Raw genomic sequence first — 21805 nt, 5'->3', positions numbered from 1 at the left:
TTTTTCTAAAAACAAAAAACAAACGAACAAAAAAACAACAATGGGCTTTAATTCTGGCTAAGGAACAGATAACATCAATGGAGTCATGTTCACATTGTGTTCGTTATGAAAAGAAAGGAGCCTGGTGGGAGGTAATCAATCACGCTGATCATTGCTCTGGAAACTTTTGTCCTGAGTTGTGTGCTTTGAAGCCCCACTTTTTCTTTTGCATAAGTCACCTGCCTCACCTGTACAAATCAAAAAAGACAGTGACAGCTTGTGTGGAGTTATCATGAACATTAGATCAGCCGAGGCATGCCGTTTGAAGGCTACTTTTATAAGGTCAAATTGTTGAACATTTCAAATGTGCCAGCCACACTTTCTGGCAGCATTTTACCACAATGGACATTTAGATAAGGTAGTCACGACGCTGAGTGAATGTGCTCTTTTCCCGCTCACGATTCACTCACGTGTCATCTTGCCAAAACTTTCTCAAGTGACAGAATTTCTCCCCCCCCCCCACACTGGCTCACACACACACACACACACACACACACACACACACACTCTTAGATACGTTCATACTGTTGCCCTTAAAAGAGACCATGGATATGTTTTAATTCTTGGAAATTAGTTTGGCACATTAACAAACATTTTTCTATCATGAAGAGAGTTTCACACAAGATGTGAAAAACAAGTCACACTGACATCATCCAGACTGGGTGATTGTATAACATTCCACCATTATTTAAAAAAAAAAAATTAAAATTCACTGTATTATCCAGCATGAATTCTGAGGTGTATTTTATCTCTATCTGTATATATCTGGAAAAACGGTGACATGGAGAATGTTTCCTACCAGTTAACCACTCATTCACGTGCCCAATCATTCATTGACCAACACAGTCGTTTCAGCCCCCTGTGCCAAGATACGTAAATTATTCTTACAGGTAAATTACTGTAAATAACACGGACTACAAACGGCTGAGTGCTCCATTGTTGCGCTGAGTTTCCTACCACAATTGGCAAGCTTTCAAAATGCAGTGCAATCACTGGACCTTTTCACTCTACAGTCATTCTATCACTGAAATGAGCTTCTTATCACCTTGACCACTTAGTGGAAATCTTGGGACATTAAGGTTACCTCAAGATTATTGTGTTGGTTGGAGTTGCTGATGTTACTGAGAAGGTCTGTACACATCCCATCAGAGCTTGCAACCTTTGCATTAAAAATGCAAGAAAGTATTTCTATCACGAACAATGCACTTGACCCTAAGTACAGATATTGAAACATGACTCCGTGCTACTTTCTATGCAGTGTTGTGATTCATAATTGAATCACCAATTAACTTACAAACACCCGAGTTTCAAACGTTCAGTGATGTTGTTCGCCTGGGGGCAGGGAATAATTGTTTTGCTGCATGCATCGCATATTCGTGCCACTATCATCAGGCTGAGAGTGTGCTCTCATTCGTTAACCTGTTGGGATTTTGGCCAGTATTTATCACAGACATATTATTAAGACACCTGTCAACCGCCTTAAATTGTGGAAACTATATAACATCTCATTTAAGTTTAACACAAGTAAACGCACAGCCTACTCCACAAATTTTGGAAGACTGAGCAGTAGCCATTAAAAAAATGCATAAAGCCTGAAATGTTTGTGAGTGTAAAAAAAATGCACAAACTTGATTGCTGAGGTCAACAGATATAGAACCTTATCCACTCTCTGTGGGGTGAGATCAGTTTGCAATTTCTGCAGTGTATAACATTTTTTTAAATTAAGGGGGAAAAAATGTTTCGATCCTGCGATAGAAGATGTTCAATTATTAGTGATATTGTGTAATTATTGATTCACAGAGTTTGTACACTTTACATCTTAAATGCTCTAATCCGAGATCGGCAGCATATGGGGTGTGTCAGAGAGGTGTATTTCATTTCAAACTGCAAGTTCCCACTTCAAAGTAAAACTGTACGATATAACTCTCTCTTGTAGATTTAGAATGTCTATCATACGATACAACTGGCTCAGGGATATACAACGGGCGGCCCACAGACCACAGTGAGTGGCTCCTTAATTAATTTTTAAAAAAAAAGAAAAAGTTGTACAAAAATGTTCTTTCTTAACCCCCCCCAAAAAAAAAATAAATTGATAAACATTCTGTATACATTTCCCCATGAAAAGAACAGGGATAAATAGTGAAGAATCAAGTTTTAAAAAATCTATATCAGAAAACTTGAAAGGATGCTTGCACCAGATTTCGCAGAAAGGTCATTTCCATCTGTAGTCCATCTATTGTTAGATTTTCCTCACTGCTGCAGAGGGAACACTGTCATTTCTATTCCTCCACTAATATGTTCGCGACGGTTGGAATTTCTTTCTTCATTCATTTCATTTACAGCTCAGCACACAGAGCTAACCTGCCATCCATCGATTGACTTATTAAAAGCAGCCATCCATCCAACTGTACTTCTTCATCTCCGTTGTACATCTCTTATCTATGCACTGCTCTTACATGGTGCCCCTAATGGTCAGCCTGAGACATCACTGTGAGGCACTCAGAGCAAGCTTTACAAAAAAAAAAAAAAAAAAGTAAAAAACTGAGAGGTATAATTTAACCCTCCCCTCGGAATTTTCGTGTTTGCGGATGAAACGTTTGCATACAGTTAAATGTGAACTGGGATTTCACAGCTGTTCCACCCTATGTTGGTGAAGGTCCGAAACTACAGGCAGTTGACAACAGACCAGTTATGAGTATGTACATGAGGGAGTAAGCTAGATAGGAAGAGCTGCTGTCCACAATGTCGTTGTCTGTCTGATCATTTATGTGATTGTTTAAAATATGTAAACCAGTGAAACCATCTCTCTCGTGGCATCAACATGAAACAACGCGTCTTTCCGCAACATGGCCGCTGATATGGCTGTATTTTTTTACAATTTTTTTTTTTTATTAATACTGAAGAAACACCGCGAAACACTGAAGCCGCAAAACTTAAAACGCAGAGTGGCAAGGGATCACTGTATTTATGTAGTCCTTAATCAAAATAGAGTCTCAAAGGGCTTCACATGCCTGCAGTTGACAAATATTAACGACATCTCCTAATCATAAACAACATCTGGGTATGGGGGATGAGAAACCCTGAGAAGGCGCTGCAGATGGGGGGACCCCACCCACCCCCGCGCCGTTTCAAGATGACCAGCCTGCAATGTATACTGAGTGGGCAACATTTAACACAATGTGGTGCTGTACAAAGTTGTGTAAGGGTCCATTTTGTTTGATGAAGCGCTGCAGCAAATGCACGACTATAAAACATTAAATTACTGGTCTAGTCCTGAACATGTTAGATAAGAGACAAACACGTTGATCATGTTGATCAATATTTCCTAAAAGCAGATGTTTGCAAATGTTTTATTTTGATTCAACACAAAGATAATAAGTCTGCTTTCGAAAATGTGAGAATATGTTGAGAGGCTTAAAATAAGATGATTTCAAACATTTTAAATTAAACAACACCGAGGTCTGTGAAGGATTATTTGATGATCAAAATATTTATTGATTTGTGTGATAATTGGTTTGTTGTCGATTAATCATTTACACCTCCAATATTCTCAATATGTTCCATGAAACTGCGACAATATCCCAAGTTTTAGTAATTTTTCTTTTAATCACAAGGTGATTTCTCTGAAAAGATGAAAAAATTGCAAATTGGGCAAGGACTGCTTTCATTGGACAGCAACGGTATGCAGCACAGTACACTACTGTACATGTAAACTTTATATCTTTAAAATAATCATCCAACTTACATAATAACTTGCAAAAGGCTTCTGTTTTCCCTTTTTGGGCCCTCTCTGTCTTAATTCATGGACTATAGCAGTTTTCTGTGAACACTTATTTACTCATACATGAATCTTCAGTGTGTGTGCGCACCCTTGGCCTGTCCGTCTCACTCAATTGAAGCCGAAGGGCCGGTAAATGTAAATACCCTCAGATGTGTGAGGTGACAGGGTTGAGTGATTGCCATTTTGTGTTCTGAATCATCTTTGTGACATGCGATGAGTTGCTGACACCGAGCCATCTGTGTTGTTATGTTGTGTGCAGGATCCCTGGGAGGCTCAATGACAGGCGCACTCCCCTCGGAGAACTCAATTGGATCTTCACAGCCATCACCGACACCATTGCCTGGAACGTGTTGCCCCGAGGTGCGGCTCTGCACGCATAAGCAAACTTCCCCAGAATTTCAAATGAAGGCGTCAAATAAATCACCGTAATAATGACACACAACTAACAGTAAAACTGTCAGACAATCCCTCTCCACACCCCCGGCTGAGAAAATGTAATATAGTATTGAAGTAAGGCAAAAGTCCAAAAGAGGGCTCCTCAAATGGAAGTGACCTTTATATGGCAGCAAACAACTTCGTCTTAGAGCGAGTAGTGTGTTATTACTCACATGAACAAAGTCAGTGTCATTGTTTGAAATGGGACGCGTAAAATAATTGCAATGACAGACTTCTGGCCCTTTCCATCAAATTTAGTTCATTCTCAATCAGGGATCATGGCCAGCTTTCTTTTGCGCTTATGAGAGACCTTGGTAGTGTCATACAAAAACGGCAATTTCACTGAGACTACACATGTAAAAATGTCCACCATCAGTAAGAAACTGGCTGACAGCTGCTCAACACAATTTTCTTTGAAAGCTGGTGACAATATTTTTGCCAGTTCTTGGTAATTTGACTTATTTGGGAGTGACATCATAGTTGAGACTTGCTCAGTTATTTTGTTTTTTGCTCTGCACCAAGATGGGCGGAGGGGCACGAGCCGGGCGAATGCCCGGGTTATACAGAACAGTTGAGTCCGATGGCCGCTGTTGCCCGGGAGACAACTCTGGCCGCCAGTTGCCCATGCCTGATATAGATCTAATTCCTGGGATTTTCAGTTTTCATACAGTGCACACAATATCATGACACACCCGTTTTTTTATGGAGTGAAATGTATCTTTATTTTCAATGAAGGGATGTAAAAAAAATTGCAAAGAATGATTTGCCACAAAAATGAATGGACAAAAAAGATTTGTAAACAAGACCAATATTTCCAGAACTTCAAAAATGGTTTCTCATAAAACAATAAATATTTTTACATATTCATCATTTTTGGTTGCAAATTTTTAAATGTTGTTTGAAAGTTCCTAAATTTTGGTTGCAATTTTTGAAGCTTCGTTTGCAACTATTGACTTTTGGTTTCAAATGTACTTCAGTCTGGGGTGGGGGGGGGGCACTGAGATAGCTTTTCTTTATGATTATTATTTTTTTATTCATGAAAAAAAATTTTATTCACCTACAAGCACGACTCGGAAAGGAAATGCTTTCTGTCACAAGTTTAGGTCCTTGAAAAAAGTTGAATTAACTGTAGCTTCCTTTACGTTAGGTATGTCGTGGAAGTTTGAAGTGTGTAAATTCCTGATGATGATGAATTTACATGTTTTTAAAAAAACATGGAATTTTTTAATTGTAGTGTTGCTGTTTACTGTCGAAGTCGTATGTCAAACACAGCTTATCGGATTAAAAAAACACCTTTGTATGTTTGTTACTTACCAGGTAGGACACATATATTTTTTTAATATCTAAAGATGTCAAACCAGAAAGTTAAATGAAGGGACTCGCGCCATTCCTGAGGTGGTGCAGTGGAAGACCGACCAGGCCCACAAGCATTGTTTGTCTCAAAGAGGGAGTTCTGTTCCACCGTTCCTGTGTTTACCTAAACCACAAAAGGTTTGCTTATTGATGGGAACATGGTGGAAAATTCCCGTTTTCTAAAATAAAAGTCAATCTGGTTAGATTGAATTTATTTTCATCTGTGACATAGACAAATGGAATGTCTCTTTGGAACAATCTGCAACTTCCATGATTTTCTATAAGACGGTTAGACACCACAAGCAACATTGAGAACCTGCAAGAGGATACCCTGACCAGATTTTACTCGCTAACTTTTATGCCACTCACATATCCCGAGCACACTAACTCGCAGCTCCGGTAACGATGTGACAATGCTGATGGCTGCCAAAGCCTTTTAAACCCTCAGGGCTGTAATGAAGCAGCCCACGTCGGGGAGAATCCCAGTAATGAGGCTCTGCTGCACACCTAATTCAAATAAACCAGACTATGGTCCAACTCGTTCTGACCTCTGTTGGACTATTTCTTATGTGCAGCACACACAATTTAACTCATACTCCAAACAAATAAAAAGCCATAGATTTGCAGGATATTGGCTTGCTCCTGTCCTACCATTTTCTTCTGATTCGACTTTTTGGGTGACCCCTGAACTGTAGCCTATCCCAGTCTCCCTTTTGGTGACAATGGGTACACCCCGGACTAGTCGTCAGTCAATCGAAGTGCATATCGAGACAGAAAAACATTCACGCGCGCATTCAAAATGTACTGTCGCGGCTTTAATTACAGCAACATATATTTTTGGCTGGTAGTTAGAAATACCCACAAAGAAAGCATGATAGCCAAATGCTCCGTTGTGGCTTCTGATTACATATTGGTTATTTACAGGTCCTGTAATGTTAATGTAGCAACAAATATACAGCTATAACCTTTTGCTGTTTGGTTTTCTGCAGTTCTCATCCCTCTGTCATCAAAAAACATATTCACGGTGCACCTTTGAGCCCCTTTGAGTCATTTCCATGTATTAAAGTAGCTTGTGTAGTTTTTCTTTTTCTTTTTTTTTTTTTTTTTTTTTAAATATAGTGTTATGTGTTCCTACCGTGTTATCATGTATTTTGTCTGAAGTCTTTTGTTCTGGGTTTGCCTTTAGATTTGTTCCAGAAGCTGTTTCGTCAGGACCTACTGGTGGCCAGCTTGTTCCGTAATTTTCTATTAGCAGAAAGGATAATGAGGTCATACAACTGTACACCAGTCAGCAGCCCTCGCTTGCCTCCAACATATATGCATGCCATGTGGTAAGACACACTCACAAAATCTGGGTTTGCATGTTAAAATAATCCAGAAGGTGAAAAGAAAGTATCAGTGTCTTTAAGTGCTCACATCTATTTTTAATTGTATTAATTTATTTAATCTTTTTTTTTTTGTTTTGTTTTTTTGTTTTTTTTCTTACACGCTGCAGTAAATGACAAAATACGTTCCTGATACACTCTAAAAACAGTTGGGTCAAAAACTACTAGTAGAAACACATACAGTCAAACCTCGGTTTTCGAACGTCTCTGTTCTCCACCAAATCGGTTTTCGACCAAAAATGTCGAGTTTTTTATGCCTCAGATGACGACCGAATTTTGGTTCTCAAACAAACTGAGCGCACTTGAATGCGTCACTTGACTCCATTCGCCTTCCTTACACGAGGAAGTGACGCTTCCTCGTTTAGCGTTCCATGGTGAATAGACGTGTTCAATAAAGATTTTTTTTTAAAAAAGAGCGTGGTTTCGGTTTTCGAACAAATCGTTTTTCGAACAGCCTTCTGGAACGGATTATGGTCGAAAACCGAGGTATGACTGTATATGCCAAGGATTAACTTCTTTCTAATGTCATTAATTGTAGTGCGCCACTGCATTCTGGGAACCAAGTGCCTTTACCATCATTACCATAAAGTAAAGGTCCTAATAATAATAATGCGGCTCATAATGATTTCACCCAACATGACACCGCCCCTTACTTTGGTTTCGTATCCTGTTTGATTTTTATTCCACAAATGCAATATTAATCTGAGTACCATATTTAGAGTTCTCATGTTGGCACATATAATGGAAATTAATGACTCGCTGTGGCAACCCCTGAAAAGGGACAAGCCGAAAGGAGAAGAAGAAGATGTTGGCACATATAATGCATTCATGGTTTCAGAATTTGTGGGGTTAGTTCCCATTCAAAACGCCTTGTTGATAATTGCCCTTCTTTTGAAATAAATGTCACAAAAAAACAAAGCCAAAGAAAAAACAAAACACATCAGTACTACTACTTTTGCATATAAGGAAAGGATGGCCTCCTCACGAAGGGTCCCTGCTGTCACTCTCAACAGAGAGGTTGCGTATCCGGTCAAGTCACCGCATTACACACACACACACAAATAACCCCAGTATTGGCAACTATAATAACTACGGACAGTTGTCCAAAATATACATTTAACTGAAATGAAAACACCTCTCTTCTTATCTAATCCCAAGTACACAGAGGTACTCATCTGAATCCTTGTCTATTGACTTCTGTGGCCCTCCCTTGTGTTAGAAACGCTCCCCCATTAACTTTATGCCTTTCCACAAACAGTTCTGCCACTATTGTTTTTGTGTCTTCTCTAAATGCATCCCTGAAACCTCCCACTCGCTATCTGTCTTGTGTTGCAAAACAAAGAAAACCTTCTCACTTGTTCTGCCTTGTGAGGCAGATTGTTGCATAACATAAGATGGCATCCCGTTTTGGACAGAATCCTGTTTGTGCAGGAGTTAGTGATTTTTCTTTTGGCTTACGGCATCTATATTAGATGTGTGTGTGTGTGTGTGTGTGTGTGTGTGTGTGTGTGTGTGTGTGTGTGTGTGTGTGTGTGTGTATATTACTGTGTTTATGGCGACAGTTATTGAGAGCTCAACCACACTGCAGCACATGCAGTATTTAGGAGCACAGAATTATGACTCGACTGTCGAAATCATGCCGGTGAACGATAAATGTGAACGTGGCACAAATAAAAGGCCACTCGAATAATAAAATTGGGATCAGGAATTTTCGAGTGGAAGGACGATAAAAGGAGGCAATTAAACAATTCGGGGGTTGTGGATCGTTGGCTGTGGCTGCACCTATACAGCCGTTGTTATTCAAATGGTGTCGAACCGGATAGAACAGAAAAATCCAAGGCTGATTACTCCCCTGTGGACGGTGTCAGTGTGGGAGCATGTACAAATGTGGGCGTGTGTGTTACTGCACCACTCTCTGCAGGCAACAGCGACAAGTGCTTAGTCAGCCACCAACTGCTCCCTTTCACTCTTCTGTTGAGTGCTGTCCTTATTCCTATTCCGCATGCACCGCACACACACACGCGCGCACACACTGACAGGTTTTGGTGATGAGTTGCTCATTGATATTGGCAGCCATTACCTGAGTTAATGCTGTCATCCCAAGTGGTGCTGATTCCTCCTCCCCGTGCACGTGTCTTTGATAATTTGGCTCCTCTGCATTTCTGCTCTTGCTTTTTGACTTCACACAATACTGGTCACGATGGAGATCATTTTATGTCAATTTGTGGGGGAGACTTCATCCCATGTCGCAATATAGGCCTGTGTTTTTGTCGACCAACTTTTGTGGTCAACATAGCCAAGTGGGGCAGTATAATATAGTTTTCATCAATTGAAGAAGAGTTTCACAATTACTGTCAGTGACTCAGCAAGCTGCAGTATTATCATTGTAGTTGTTGTCAGAGTATAAAGAATATGTGACTGAGTATTGTTATATTGTCAGTCTACATGTGTTGATGCACCGCTTGTTTTCAAATATTCATTACTTAAAGCATTATAACACTGTCACTTAGATGCTGTTCATTAACTGGTGTGTGGCGTTTTGCATTTTTCACGCTAAGCATAGAGGACTTAAGGCGAAGCTATGTGGTTGTTTTAAATACAAAACATGCAATTGTCATTGATTATAATCTTTCCTTTGACAGTGAACTTAAAATGCATGTGGTGTTAAACAGTTTGAATAATTCACCATTTTCCAAACTGTTTCTTTTTCTGAAGTTGTGTTATGTTGCCACCAATGAGTGTTTGTATCTCAAATTTTTGCTCGCAAAGCAAAATACTGTACTGTATCTGCCGAACGACAGCTCAAATCTAGAAAAAGTACCAACGTTGGATCACTCGTATCGCAAGGCACCATCGTGTATTGATTTTGTGGTAATAAACCTAAAAACATTTTACCGGGGTGATAATGTTATATTTTTCCACTTCCCAAGGCCAGGGGTTGAAACTAGTTTAAATCCACTGGACCACCTAATGTAAATTTTGTACCGGAACTAATGCAATTATTTCTGATTATGGATTTTTTTTCCATCCTAAAAACTAAACATTGTCTTTCGAACTGTCAATGTAGTGAAACAAGGATGGTGGCGATGCTTGTCCAGAAAAGCTGTGAATATTTGTAGCTCATTCGTACAAAAATGACGCATCATCCTGAAGAAATTATACTTTTAATAAAATTGGGGCAGTCATGCTCTTTAGTCATTTAGCCCAGTGTTTTTCAATCTTTTTCGAGCCAAGGCACATATTTTTCATTTAAAAAATTCCGTGGCACACCACTACCTGAAAATGTGAAAAAAAGTTTATTTTAACAATTAAGTGTTATATTGTGACTATAAGCGTTTTTTTAACAATGAAAAATAACGCCATATTATAACACATTGAATAGGAATCAAATCAACATCAATCCAATATTTGGTGCATTCGTTTTAATGGCAAGTAAAATATAGTCAATTAGAACTTAAACTTGCTGAGGGACGGATTTTTTTTCTGTGTGACAGCCGGTTCTTTTTCTCCCGGTCGTTTGCGCTCTCCCGCAATATTGTACCAATCCCTTTTCCCATCTTGAGTCTTTGTATAATTCCAACATCATTCAAATTACTTTTCTGCTGAATGAGTCATTTGAGGTAGTCCAGCTTCCATTTAGTCCATATTTTTCCATCGGAAAATTTGCTCACAGCTTAAGCTTTGCTGCATGTTTTGCAGAGCAGACCTTTCTCACTCGAAAAAGAAAACATCTCACCCAGTTTCACTGCTTGTTCTTCTATTTGCACATACTCCGACAGCCATTCCAACTTAAAAGAACCGCAGTTCATTCTTATTTTGGTTTAGCGAGTCGATGTATCACGTTCACTGCCCGGTCGTTATGCCAAGATAACGGATTTGCATTAGCGTCACTTATCACCGCCGCACTGTTATTGTCATGGAGCAGAGAACATGCGCAAGTACTTTTTTTTTTTAATAATCTTTATTGACCAAGTCAGAATACAATTCTCAGTAAACAGAAAACAAAACGAACATGTTATTAATACATACATAACATGCGCAAGTACTGTCAATCCCGTGATTGGCTGCATAGCGTCAGTGTATCGTATCGTGTGATTGGCTGGACACCTGTCACTCACTGAATTACGCAGCAAGTTGATACAGGTAAAAAAGTTAAATATTTAATTCATTTGCAACGCATTCACTGCGAACGCTGGATAGGTTTTCTTGTGGGCTGAGAGTGTGCGACCAGTGCGCAGTTGCGCAGTTTAGAGGGAACATTGGTGCCGTTGCATCTCCAGTAAACGTAAATCTAAATGAAAGATACCTTTTTTATTGTCTTGCGTCGGAAACCTCGCTTGTCTTGAAGCATAAGGCAATTTCCTACCTGCTGCTGCTCCCTACCGGTATGGAAGAGTACTACATGATTACTCTTCCAGGCGATCGACCGCACAGGCATACATATTGTATAATTTCCCACGGCACACCTGACAATATCTCGCGGCCACACTGGTGTGCCGCGGCACAGGGTTTAAAAAACACTGATTCAGCCAATACCTTTGCTGATTCATAGTACTTGCAGAGATCTTGACGCTGAGCCAGCACAAAGACCCTGCAATCACAAACACGCAGCAGTGGATGATGGTGTAAATTTACATTGGTCAAACAAATCACAATAAGATGGGGCAACCTCAACAGAAACGCACTGATCTGAATTCCTTTCCAAAATGTCTTTGCTTGTTAAGTCACATTGTACATGCCTTACCACACATTAAAGTGATGCATCAGTTATAATCCAAGTAAACTCAAATATATGTACTGTATTGAGGAAAAGAAAGCCATTTAATTAAAGAGCAAAAAGTGTGTGAATTTTTTTTCACTTCCCCAGTTGTTTATTCCAACATGGTGCACTGGTCAGCATCGATAAATTGACACAATTCCTAATAATGAGGGAAAAGCTTTGTTGAGGCCGAACACCGAAACAGAAAAGTGTAAAGGAGAGAGGGAGACAGACCAAATTGAGAAGCTGGGACAGGGGTCCAGTTGCATTGCATAACCGTATGAATTAGTGATGGTGACCATGAGTGAGCACTGGGGTATAGAAGGGGATTAGAGGCTCCTTGCTGGCCCCTCTGTCGGCCCCCTGGGTGAAAATATAACATATACAATTACAGGCATGCAATAGGAGGAAATGTTAAATGGAAGTGGTTGCTCATGTGTCACCTCTGATAGGCAAGCATGGGACTTGGCTGTGGATATCTGCTTGTCTCAGCTGCCAACCATCATCGAGGAGGGCACTGCATTCAGGGTAAGTGAGCGTGGTGTTTTGTCCGACACAAAGCAAGAAAGTATATGAATAGCATACGTGAAACTGCTCATGTTTTCATTTTTTTATACAACAGTAAACACAAGTGCAAAATCTGAACCTTCACTTGTCGTGACAGGTGTGTTACATGTGTTTTACCATAACAAGCACCAAATTTTAATTTTTTTTATATGACACAGGAACTTGACACTACATTTTTTATTAATCCTGAAAGTAACACAAGCAGGAGTGAAAACAGTAACACTCGCCTTCATGCTTTTGTGCTTAGGCTGAGGTAATCAATGATCACCTGTGGGATGAACTACGACAGACATTGAGACCAAATAATCTGAAGGAGACATTGAGACATATATCCGGCTAACCCACTCCGAAATCGTGTTGCATTCGCTTTCCAGAAGTGTGGAAACTCCCGGCCGCTTTGCCCTAGACACCAAATAGTCCATCCTGAAAAAGAAAGACGTTTGCAGTGGTGCAGCTTTCTAAATGGAGGCACTTTTGATCAGGGCCTTTCCTTTCCTCCACCCGTAAGAGGACATCATATTCATAGCTCCCATGGGAACGGCTTTCTATCTTTATTCCTTTTGTTCCTCCAGCTTGGCCTGAAATCAGTTTCCAGCACTATAATTGAGCCTCTGAGGACTAATGTAAAGGATCCTCCTTGACTCGGTCTTTCCCTTCATGAAATTTTGCTTTTACCTTGAATGTTTATTACCCATTTACCGAACGTGGGTCGATGTTTGTCGGCATGAAGATGTCAATCCTATTCTTTGTCTTTGCATTTATCATGATGATAACTGGAAGACATAATATATTCTCACCTACTAATTATAACAGTCTAAGAGTCGTTGTGGCAAGCCAAAAGTCGCAACAGCCTATCCAAACAGAAACTCAATCTTTAGACTAATTTCGTACACGTCTTCTTGTGTCGGGACTTATTAAGCTTTGATTATGCACAAATCAATCTGGCCTGCCTGCCGAGAGGCATAGATACTTCCCTCTCACATCCACCAACAGTTCTTAACTGTCCTAATTCCTGCAGCAGCATTAAACCTCTGCGTGATCAAAACCCCTCCAGCAACCAGTCATTCAGGCATGCTACCATGGCAGCAATGAGTGAGATACGAAGAAGGTGATCATGATAGATCAGGATTTATGCCGTTTCCGTGGTGCGTTGTCACTCCCCGGCTCATGTGTAGGGTTGGGATGAAATGATGACTTAGTCACTGCAGACTGGCTCTTTATGCATGGTTGTGCATGCGCGTCCACGTAAATGTTTGCATATTTTTTCTCCACAGCACAGCCCTTTCTTCGCAGAACAGCTGACAGCCTTTCAGGTCTGGTTGACAATGGGCGTAGAGAACCGGAATCCTCCCGAGCAACTCCCTATTGTACTGCAGGTATGCACTCCCACATGGTTGCACCTTGAAGCATTTAAGAAATATTCACATACATCCCCTAACACTATTCATCTAGATATAAAAAGCAGATGGATTGATTGATAGCTAGCTCTAACTAGCTCTCTAGATATAACAAGTAAATGGGTGGATGATAGATGGATCCAAAAATACTGTAGTTCAGGGGGTCACTGACTTCAGTCCTCGAGGGCTGCTGTCCTGCCTGTCTTAGATGTTCCCCTCCTCCAACACACCTGATTCAAATGATCAACTCATTGGGAAGCTCTATAGAAGCCTAATAATGACGGTGATCATTTGAATTTAGCTTGTTGGCGGAGGGAGACATCGAAAACAGGGCTAAGCATCTGCAAGGCCTTGAATCTTCCATGGAGGCTACAACAGACCGATTGCAAAGTTGAAGGAGCTGCAGGAATTTCTGCAAGAACTGGCTGCATAGTACATCCATCTATCCATTCCTTTTCAACACCGCTTAACCTGAACAGGGTCGCGGGGAGTTGCTGGAGCCTGTCCCAGCTGACTTCAGGCGGAAGGCAGACTACACCCTGAACTGCTAGCCAGTCGGTCGCAGCGCACGTATAGAAAGAACCATTCACACACACATCCACTCCGTCACTGAATGGGACCTGATCCCACCCTGCCCGCACACAAGTCAGGCGAGTGTACCACTACACCATCAGCGACCTGTGTTCAGTACATGACAACAATTTCCTGTCATCTTTATCTGTCTGGGCTATTGGCTCGGGTGGCAAAATGTAAGCCTCATCATATCAATACAAAAAAGACACTCAAACTCTTCCAAAAATGTGGCAAAATGTGTTATGGACCGATGAAAACAAAGGTTGAGATTTATGTCCGTAATTCCAAAAGGTATGTTGGTCGTAAACACATCACTGCGAATCACGAAAACAACACCGTCTCAACACAGAAACATTGTGACGGCAGTGTCGTGCTTTGGAGCTGTTTTTCTTCATCTTGAACTGGGGACTCAGTCAAGGTAGAGGGATTTATGAACAGTCCCAAGTATAAGTCAGTGTTAGAAAAAAGCCTTCAGACTTCCGACAGAAAGCAAAAATACACAGAAAATGTATTTGGTCACCTGAAACTTAATTTGGGGTTCATAAGAGGTACTTTAACCCTCTCAGGGACAGCGGTTCCTACAGTGGGCAGCTTATCATGTTATCAGGTTACAGGTTATCATTATTGGTACATGAAAGGGTTGACTGGTGGCAGTTGTGTGCTGGCTCCCATTTAACATGAGTTTGTGACTCTTTAATTAACACACGCAAGTCCCTCATTAGTGTGCACCCATGTGTAATCGCATTAAGTTGATTATTTTTGACTTCCCCTCTCAACAAGATGTTTTGTTTTTTCTTTTCATCTAAATAGAGCTCCACAGGTGATACAGGAAGGTAACATTAGTGGTGGAAAACGTATCTTTTTGTACTGCAAAAAAAAAAAAAAAACAGGTATTTGAACGTGGGTGTGTAGACTTTAGATCCTCGGTATCGCTATTTTTCTTACATAAAGTGCCTTGTCAAAGTACCAGCCACCCTTGATTTTTTTTTTACCTTTTGCCACATTTCAGGTTTTTTAAACAAAGATACAACACTGGATTTTGCGTGTGTGTGTGTGTGTGTGTGTGAGAGAGAGAGAGAGAAGAATCAAAGAGTGAGACACAATCATGAAGTGGAATGGAATGTATCATATTGAAACCTTTATTTATTGAACTGATTTGGCCTCCCTGAGTTTCTACTTTGAAGAAGCACCTTTTGCTGCAATAACAGCTGAAGTCATTTGGGATATGTCTCTTTTACTTGTGCACATCAGAGACAGAATTTTTTGCCCTTTCTTCCTGGCAAAACAGCTTCAGCTCTGGGAGATGAGATGAGGAGCTTTTGTGAACAGCAGTTTTCAGATCTTTCCACATGTTTTCAATTGGATTTAAGTCGATACCTTGACTTGGTCATTGAAACACCAAGGTTGGATTTTATATTTTGCTTGCTTGTTATGTTCAGGATGATTGATTGTCTGGTTGGAAGATAAGCCTCCGTCACAGTCTCAGGTCTTGCAGACCCCGGGTTTTCCTCCAAAATAGCCTTGAATTTGGCTCCATCCATTTTCCCATCAACTTTGTCTTCCACATCCCTGCAGAAGAAAAGCAGCCCCAGACCATGATGCTGCCACCACCATGTTTGATCGTAGAAATGGTGTGTTCAGGGTGATATGGAGTGTTAATTTTAAGCCAAACATTATGTTTTGCATTTAGTCCAGAAACTTACATTTTGTTTTTTTTGTTTTTTTTTTGCAATACTTTCTTTTTATGGTTTTGTTTGTGAAATGGCTTTCTTACTGCTCCTCTTCCATAAAGGCCAGATACTGTATGTGCAATGAGCATCTCATAGTTGTTATTATATGGACAGACTTCCCGATTTTAGCTGTGGATCTCTGCACTTCATCCTGAGTGATCATGGGCATCATGGCTGCATCTCTGATCGGTGCTCTCCTTGTTTGAGCTGTTGAGAGGGACAACCGGGTTGGTTTGCAGCGGTCTGACAGTATTTACATTTCAGTATAAGCTTGATAACAGTGCTCCGCAACATGTTTAAAGTTTTATCTCCTAATGCTGCTTTAAACTTCTGCATCACGTTATCCCGAAACTTACCAGGTGTTTCTTGGTCTTCTTGATCCAGTTGGCTCCCCGATATTCTTTTAACAGACCTCTGAGACCATCATCGAGCAAGTGTATTTATACTGGTTTTGATTACACACAGGCGGCCCATTGGTCCAGTGGTTAGCGCGTCGACCTCACAGTGCAGAGGTATCAGGTTTGATTCCAGCTCCGGCCTCCCAGTGTGGAGTTTGCATGTTCTCCCCGGGCCTGCGTGGGTTTTCTCTGGGTACTCCGGTTTTTCCTCCCACATTCCAAAATCATGCATGACAGGCTGATTGAACACTTTAAATTGTCCCTTAGTGTGAGTGTGAGCGCGGATGGTTGTTCGTCTCTGTGTGCCCTGCGATTGGCTGGCAACCGGTTCAGGGTGTCCTCCGCCTACTCCCCAAACACAGCTGGGATAGGCTCCAGCACCCCCCGCGACCCTTGTGAGGATAAGCAGATCAGAAAATGGGTGGGTGGGGTGGGTGATTACACACAGGTGGAGTCGATCATCATCAGTCATTAGGTCAACATTGGATCATTCCGAAATCATCAGGAAACATCTGGATTCGCTTTGCTGCACTGAAACAAAAGCGGGTGGATAGTTTTGCGTGTCCTACTCTTCAGTTTTTAATTTTAAAAAAAAAGTTAAAATATAAATTTCGTTCCACTCTATGACTGTGTCCCACAAATAACTTTTTTCTTTGCTTGAACCCTGACGTGACAAAAGTTCAAAAGGTTTAAAAGGACTTATACTTTTCGCAAGGCACCCTATGTACTTTATTTCATACTACTGACAGTCAAGTTTTCGTGTTGGATTACTTATAAGATGCCCATCTGTAGAAGTCACAAGAGCAGCATCTGACGTAAAAATCTTTCTGAAAACCCTTAAATACTGCCTTAATCCAATGTGTTGCGTGTACCAAAAAAAAAAAAAGTATTAAATCCTGTATTTACAGTCAAATAGAAATATTGCATGGAAGCCTTCATCCCTTCGGTCAGCACTTAATTGGATGAATAAATCTAGCTCTCGTGTATACTACAGAGGTGACATCACCTTGTAGCATCCCCAAATTGTGTCCTATTTTGACAGCTGAACAGACTGAAGGATGGTAGCAATATTCGTTCATTGTTGGGTTTAATGTGGTCTCAGAAGCAAAGCCTCTACAAAATACAAACCCTTTTAAATTAAGGATACGGCTTTTAAAAGAACTAAAGGGAAGCGTTTCCTGTTGTTTATTTTTTTGTTCCTGTTGATCTGCCACACGGCGCAGCTTGCTTATGCGCTTCAGCTTGATGTCTCTGCCTGTATGCGGCAGTAAGTAACAAAGAGGAGGAATGTGCCGCTGCCAGGATGCCATCACGTTTACAGATGGACCCAACTTAGCCATGGTGGAAATTTCAACAGGCTTTATCCTCCCATTATGCACACGCAGCCGCTTCAGCTCGTGACGATTGCATCTTGATCGAACTCATATATCAGCAAAAGTTCTTCACCGAATGGAAAATTACCATTGCAGCAGTACTTTCCAAACCATTACCGTACCTCTCTTGAAATCTCCCTCCCGAGCGGCGGATATGTGCAACAAGAGCAGGCTAATTTTCTGCATTAGAGTCCAGCTACAAAGACTGTGACAAGACCGGTGTCTGTGTTGTTCCTGAAAGTTGTTAAATATTTTTCTAATCCCCAATTAGGGTACCAGAACCTGTATGGTGTACATTAACTGTTGGATTCCTCTCTACCCATCCCACCGGCTTCTACAGCTGTTGTGTTGTTTTATATCACAGTACAGTGGCAGAGTGTTGCTGTCCGTGTTGAATGGTAATTTCCTGCTGACTAAGCCCTCTGTTAGCATTTCTGCCAGGACTTGTTAAGAGCTGTGGGGAAAAGCCAGACTGATTGGCTAGAACTATTGTACATGGTGTGTGAAAGCAAATACGGAGGTGAGAGAGGATCGGACACAAGAAGAGCAAGCCTTGAAAGATTATGCAATATTAGGCAGCATAGCACTGTAATCTTCAAGATGGTTTCAACTCCATGTTCCAGCTTTGTTTTTTTGATGGATACATTTTAGGCACACCTGGATGGTGTGCACATATAATATACATGTACATACAAATACAAACTGGAAAAGAAAAATTACCCAAAGAGAAGTTCAAAAACAAAAAGTTCTTAAAGAGGCGGCATGGTGGATGACTGGTTAGCATGTCCGCCTCACAGTGCAGTGGTGCATGGTTTGATTGGCCTTCCTGTGTGAAATTTGCTTGTTCTCCCTTGGGTGAATTTTCTCCGGGTACTCTCGGTGTGATTGTGAGCACAAATGGTTGTTTGTCTATGTGTTCCCTGCGATTGGCTAGAAACCAGTTATGGGCGTACACCGCCTACTGCCCGAAGACAGTTGGTTTAGGCTCCAGCACGCCCGCGACCCTTGTGAGGATAAGCGGATTAGAAAATGGATGGATGTGTACTCGTACTACTGATGTGTTGAACTTAATACAAACCTTTACAAAGACAGCCTTAATTGAAGAGGCCTTCACAGGCCGCCTTTTTAGCCATTTATCCAAACCCCCCCTTATATCAAACTACAAAACACAGTAACAAACACAATGTCAGTTAAAAGCAAGTATTGTCAAAAGTGAGTTTTTGATGCAGCTGTACCTCCTGTTGTGTATGTGCACGTGGTGTGCATGTGTTAAGATTTTTCTTATGTGTACCAAGATTAGGAGGGCATTTCTATAATCACGTTATATTGTGTCTCACGGGACATACACAAAACATGGAAATAGAAAGTGCTCATAATTTGCATTGATTGCTGACAAGGGTTATGTAAGTGAAGAAAGCGGCATCAAGGGTAAAGGAAGCGATGTAAATATGCACACCTGCATTTCACATAGGAGCATTGCTGCAGGATTGAACCTTGAGCCCAGCTTTAAGAAATATGTTTTGCATGAAATGAGCTTATCTATGCATGGGTGACCGGAGCTGTTCATTGTGTGACATGTCAAATTTGCTGGTAACGTTTTGAAAACAAATCATCTTTGTCATAGAATTCAGGACAAAAGAAAAGAAAAGAGATATTGCACTGCGTCTTGACTAAGCGCACACACACGTGCTGTGTAATCTTGGTAACATGCAAGAGGTCTTCCCCCCGCCTCCTCCTGTACGTGTGGTGGTCACGCTCACTCGGTTTTTGTCACGGAGTATGCTAAGAATACATCTTGTGTCGGCGGGCTGCGTGCGTGCACGCGTGTATGCGTCGATGTTCCTCCATATGCTCATTCCCACGCGCACTGTGGGACAGTCACTCGCGAATGTTCGGTCCTGACACAACACATTCTGTACACAGTATGCTCCACGTTACGGAAACAACACGTACAGTATATTTGACCATATATTTTAACAGTTATCTTGAATACAATTGTGCATACAATGTTTTGCGTGAGTGGTGTACATTGAATGCCTGTGGTAACACATTTATATTTTTGTGGTCAAGTGATAATGCTTTTCAAGAGGGCATCCCCATAAACATTCAGAGTAAACAAAGTGTGGCTTGGGGCCAGTTTGCTAGTTCGTGGTGGGTCAGCCATCTGTTTCACTCCACTGCCTCGACCTCTCTGCTTCTCGTGCTATTATTTGTCCTGTGCCTGTTGCTCTGGGAGAAGCACAAATGACTACTGACCTCTGTTTATTACTAGGTTCTCCTGAGCCAAGTGCATCGACTTCGGGCTCTCGACCTTCTTGGGCGCTTTCTGGACCTCGGACCCTGGGCTGTCAGTCTGGTGTGTTCATCATATCCTATCTGTGTCTGTTACTTTAAGGAAGCACAAGATAGGTCCACTGTTACAGTCGAAAATTTTGCGGCGCGGTTTCCTGACCAAAATTAGGTTTGTTGGTAGGTAGAAAGATAGTTACAATGTAAAAAGTCTTAACTCCCCCATAAATAAGTGGAACAACTCAGATGACAAAATACGACACGTGGCTTACAACCTAGCTGGATGTCTGATGTTTGTAACAAACCAATCTGCGGTAAAATCGCCAGAGATTTAAATGAGTTGAGAGTGAAGAGAAAGAAGAGGCTCATGAATCATGTGAGGCCCAGCTATGGACTACCTCGGAGCAAGCGAACCTGGAGTTGCGATTGAGCATCAAATTCAACTCTTAAGCAGTCACTGAAGCCCAGCAAGACAGTTTCTTAACACCTTTGTCTGCTGAACTCTCACAGTGGCATACGAAGGGAGTTTGGCCATTTCATTGTCGGAGAGGGGATGAAAATTCTCAAGTTAGCTTAGTGCTAGGTAGCAGCTTGACAAGCAGCAAATAGATTTAAAATCAGTCCAACAGGATGAATGTTTCAGAAGAAGGATGGGTGGTTGGAAGAGGAGCCTGTGTTCTGATGTTTTTTGTCAGATGTTTTTCAGATGAGCTGACTGTAGTGTAATTTTTAGAACATTTATTGTGCAAACCTCAAAAGTTAAATTCAAAACTCAAGACTAGTGTGAAAAAGAATAGAAATGTGTTTAAAGACGAGTTTAAAGGTGGGCAGCGAAGCGGTTTGCCCAACATTTCGTGGGAGGTCATTCCAAAGGGAACGGCCAGCAACGGAAAAGGCTCGATCCCCTCTGAGCCTCCGCTTCCTCCTCGGTACCTCAACAAATGTTGCGTCCACAGCGCTCCATCGTGATGCCTCAGGATTTGCTGTTCAGTGAACAAACGACTGTTTGTGTGTTTCCAGGCCCTGTCTGTTGGAATCTTCCCATATGTCTTGAAGCTGCTACAGAGCTCAGCCAGAGAGCTGCGGCCGCTGCTGGTTTTCATCTGGGCTAAAATCCTGGCCGTGGACAGTGTAAGTTCTCGTACTCGTGAATCTGTGATGGAATTGACATCTGCATTGTTCCCTGTCTTGTCAGGCAGTAGGTTTCGAGGGTTTTTTTGTTTTGTTTTTTTTCTTTCTTGTCTGTACCTATGTTGAGTCCTTCTTCAAATATCACACGACATCTACCGTATGTCCACAAGTGATGTCACAATAAAACAAACTTTTGACTTCAATACATGACCTGCATAAGTATCTCGTAAAAATCACGCCTGGTCCGGCCCTCAGTGAGCTCTTTAGCGTGTAGCGGGTTGCTTTCGAACACGATTCGCAACAGGCTTCTCGTGTCCATTCGCCGCACCTTGCCTGTCAGACATGTAGGCAAATAAAATAACGTGCATCTAACTTAAAATTTAGGGGGCGCCAGCAAAACATCTAAGTATGCACATTGTAAATCGTCTAGCAAAGGAAATCTTCACATTTCCTCTTATTTATTCACTATATTGTTACCTTCTGGAGCCTTGGACGTGATACTTATGAATGAAGGTACTCAACCATTTTTGCTGGCAAAAAAAAAAAAAAAAAAATTCAGTTCAGTTTTTGTACAGATACACTACGTATCCGGGAA

General features: G+C 41.3%; 1 protein-coding gene across 2 annotated transcripts in view; it reads left to right on the top strand.

Moving 5' to 3' along the window:
- The window catches only part of rptor (regulatory associated protein of MTOR, complex 1), a 164605-nt gene that overhangs the window by 65594 nt on the left and 77206 nt on the right, over nt 1-21805 (top strand). For both annotated transcript variants that reach the window (XM_019889388.1, XM_019889387.1), the window contains exons 9-14: nt 4080-4180; nt 6795-6939; nt 12205-12280; nt 13594-13695; nt 20063-20146; nt 21100-21210. In XM_019889388.1, the coding sequence (XP_019744947.1) occupies nt 4080-4180; nt 6795-6939; nt 12205-12280; nt 13594-13695; nt 20063-20146; nt 21100-21210 (619 nt within the window). The remainder of the gene's footprint in view (nt 1-4079; nt 4181-6794; nt 6940-12204; nt 12281-13593; nt 13696-20062; nt 20147-21099; nt 21211-21805) is intronic.

Source organism: Hippocampus comes, unplaced genomic scaffold (genome assembly GCF_001891065.2).
Source record: "Hippocampus comes isolate QL1 unplaced genomic scaffold, H_comes_QL1_v1.1 scaffold86, whole genome shotgun sequence".
Taxonomy (NCBI): Eukaryota; Metazoa; Chordata; class Actinopteri; order Syngnathiformes; family Syngnathidae; genus Hippocampus; species Hippocampus comes.
The sequence above is the reverse complement of the archived record's forward strand: the minus strand, read 5'-3'. Positions and strand labels throughout refer to the sequence as shown.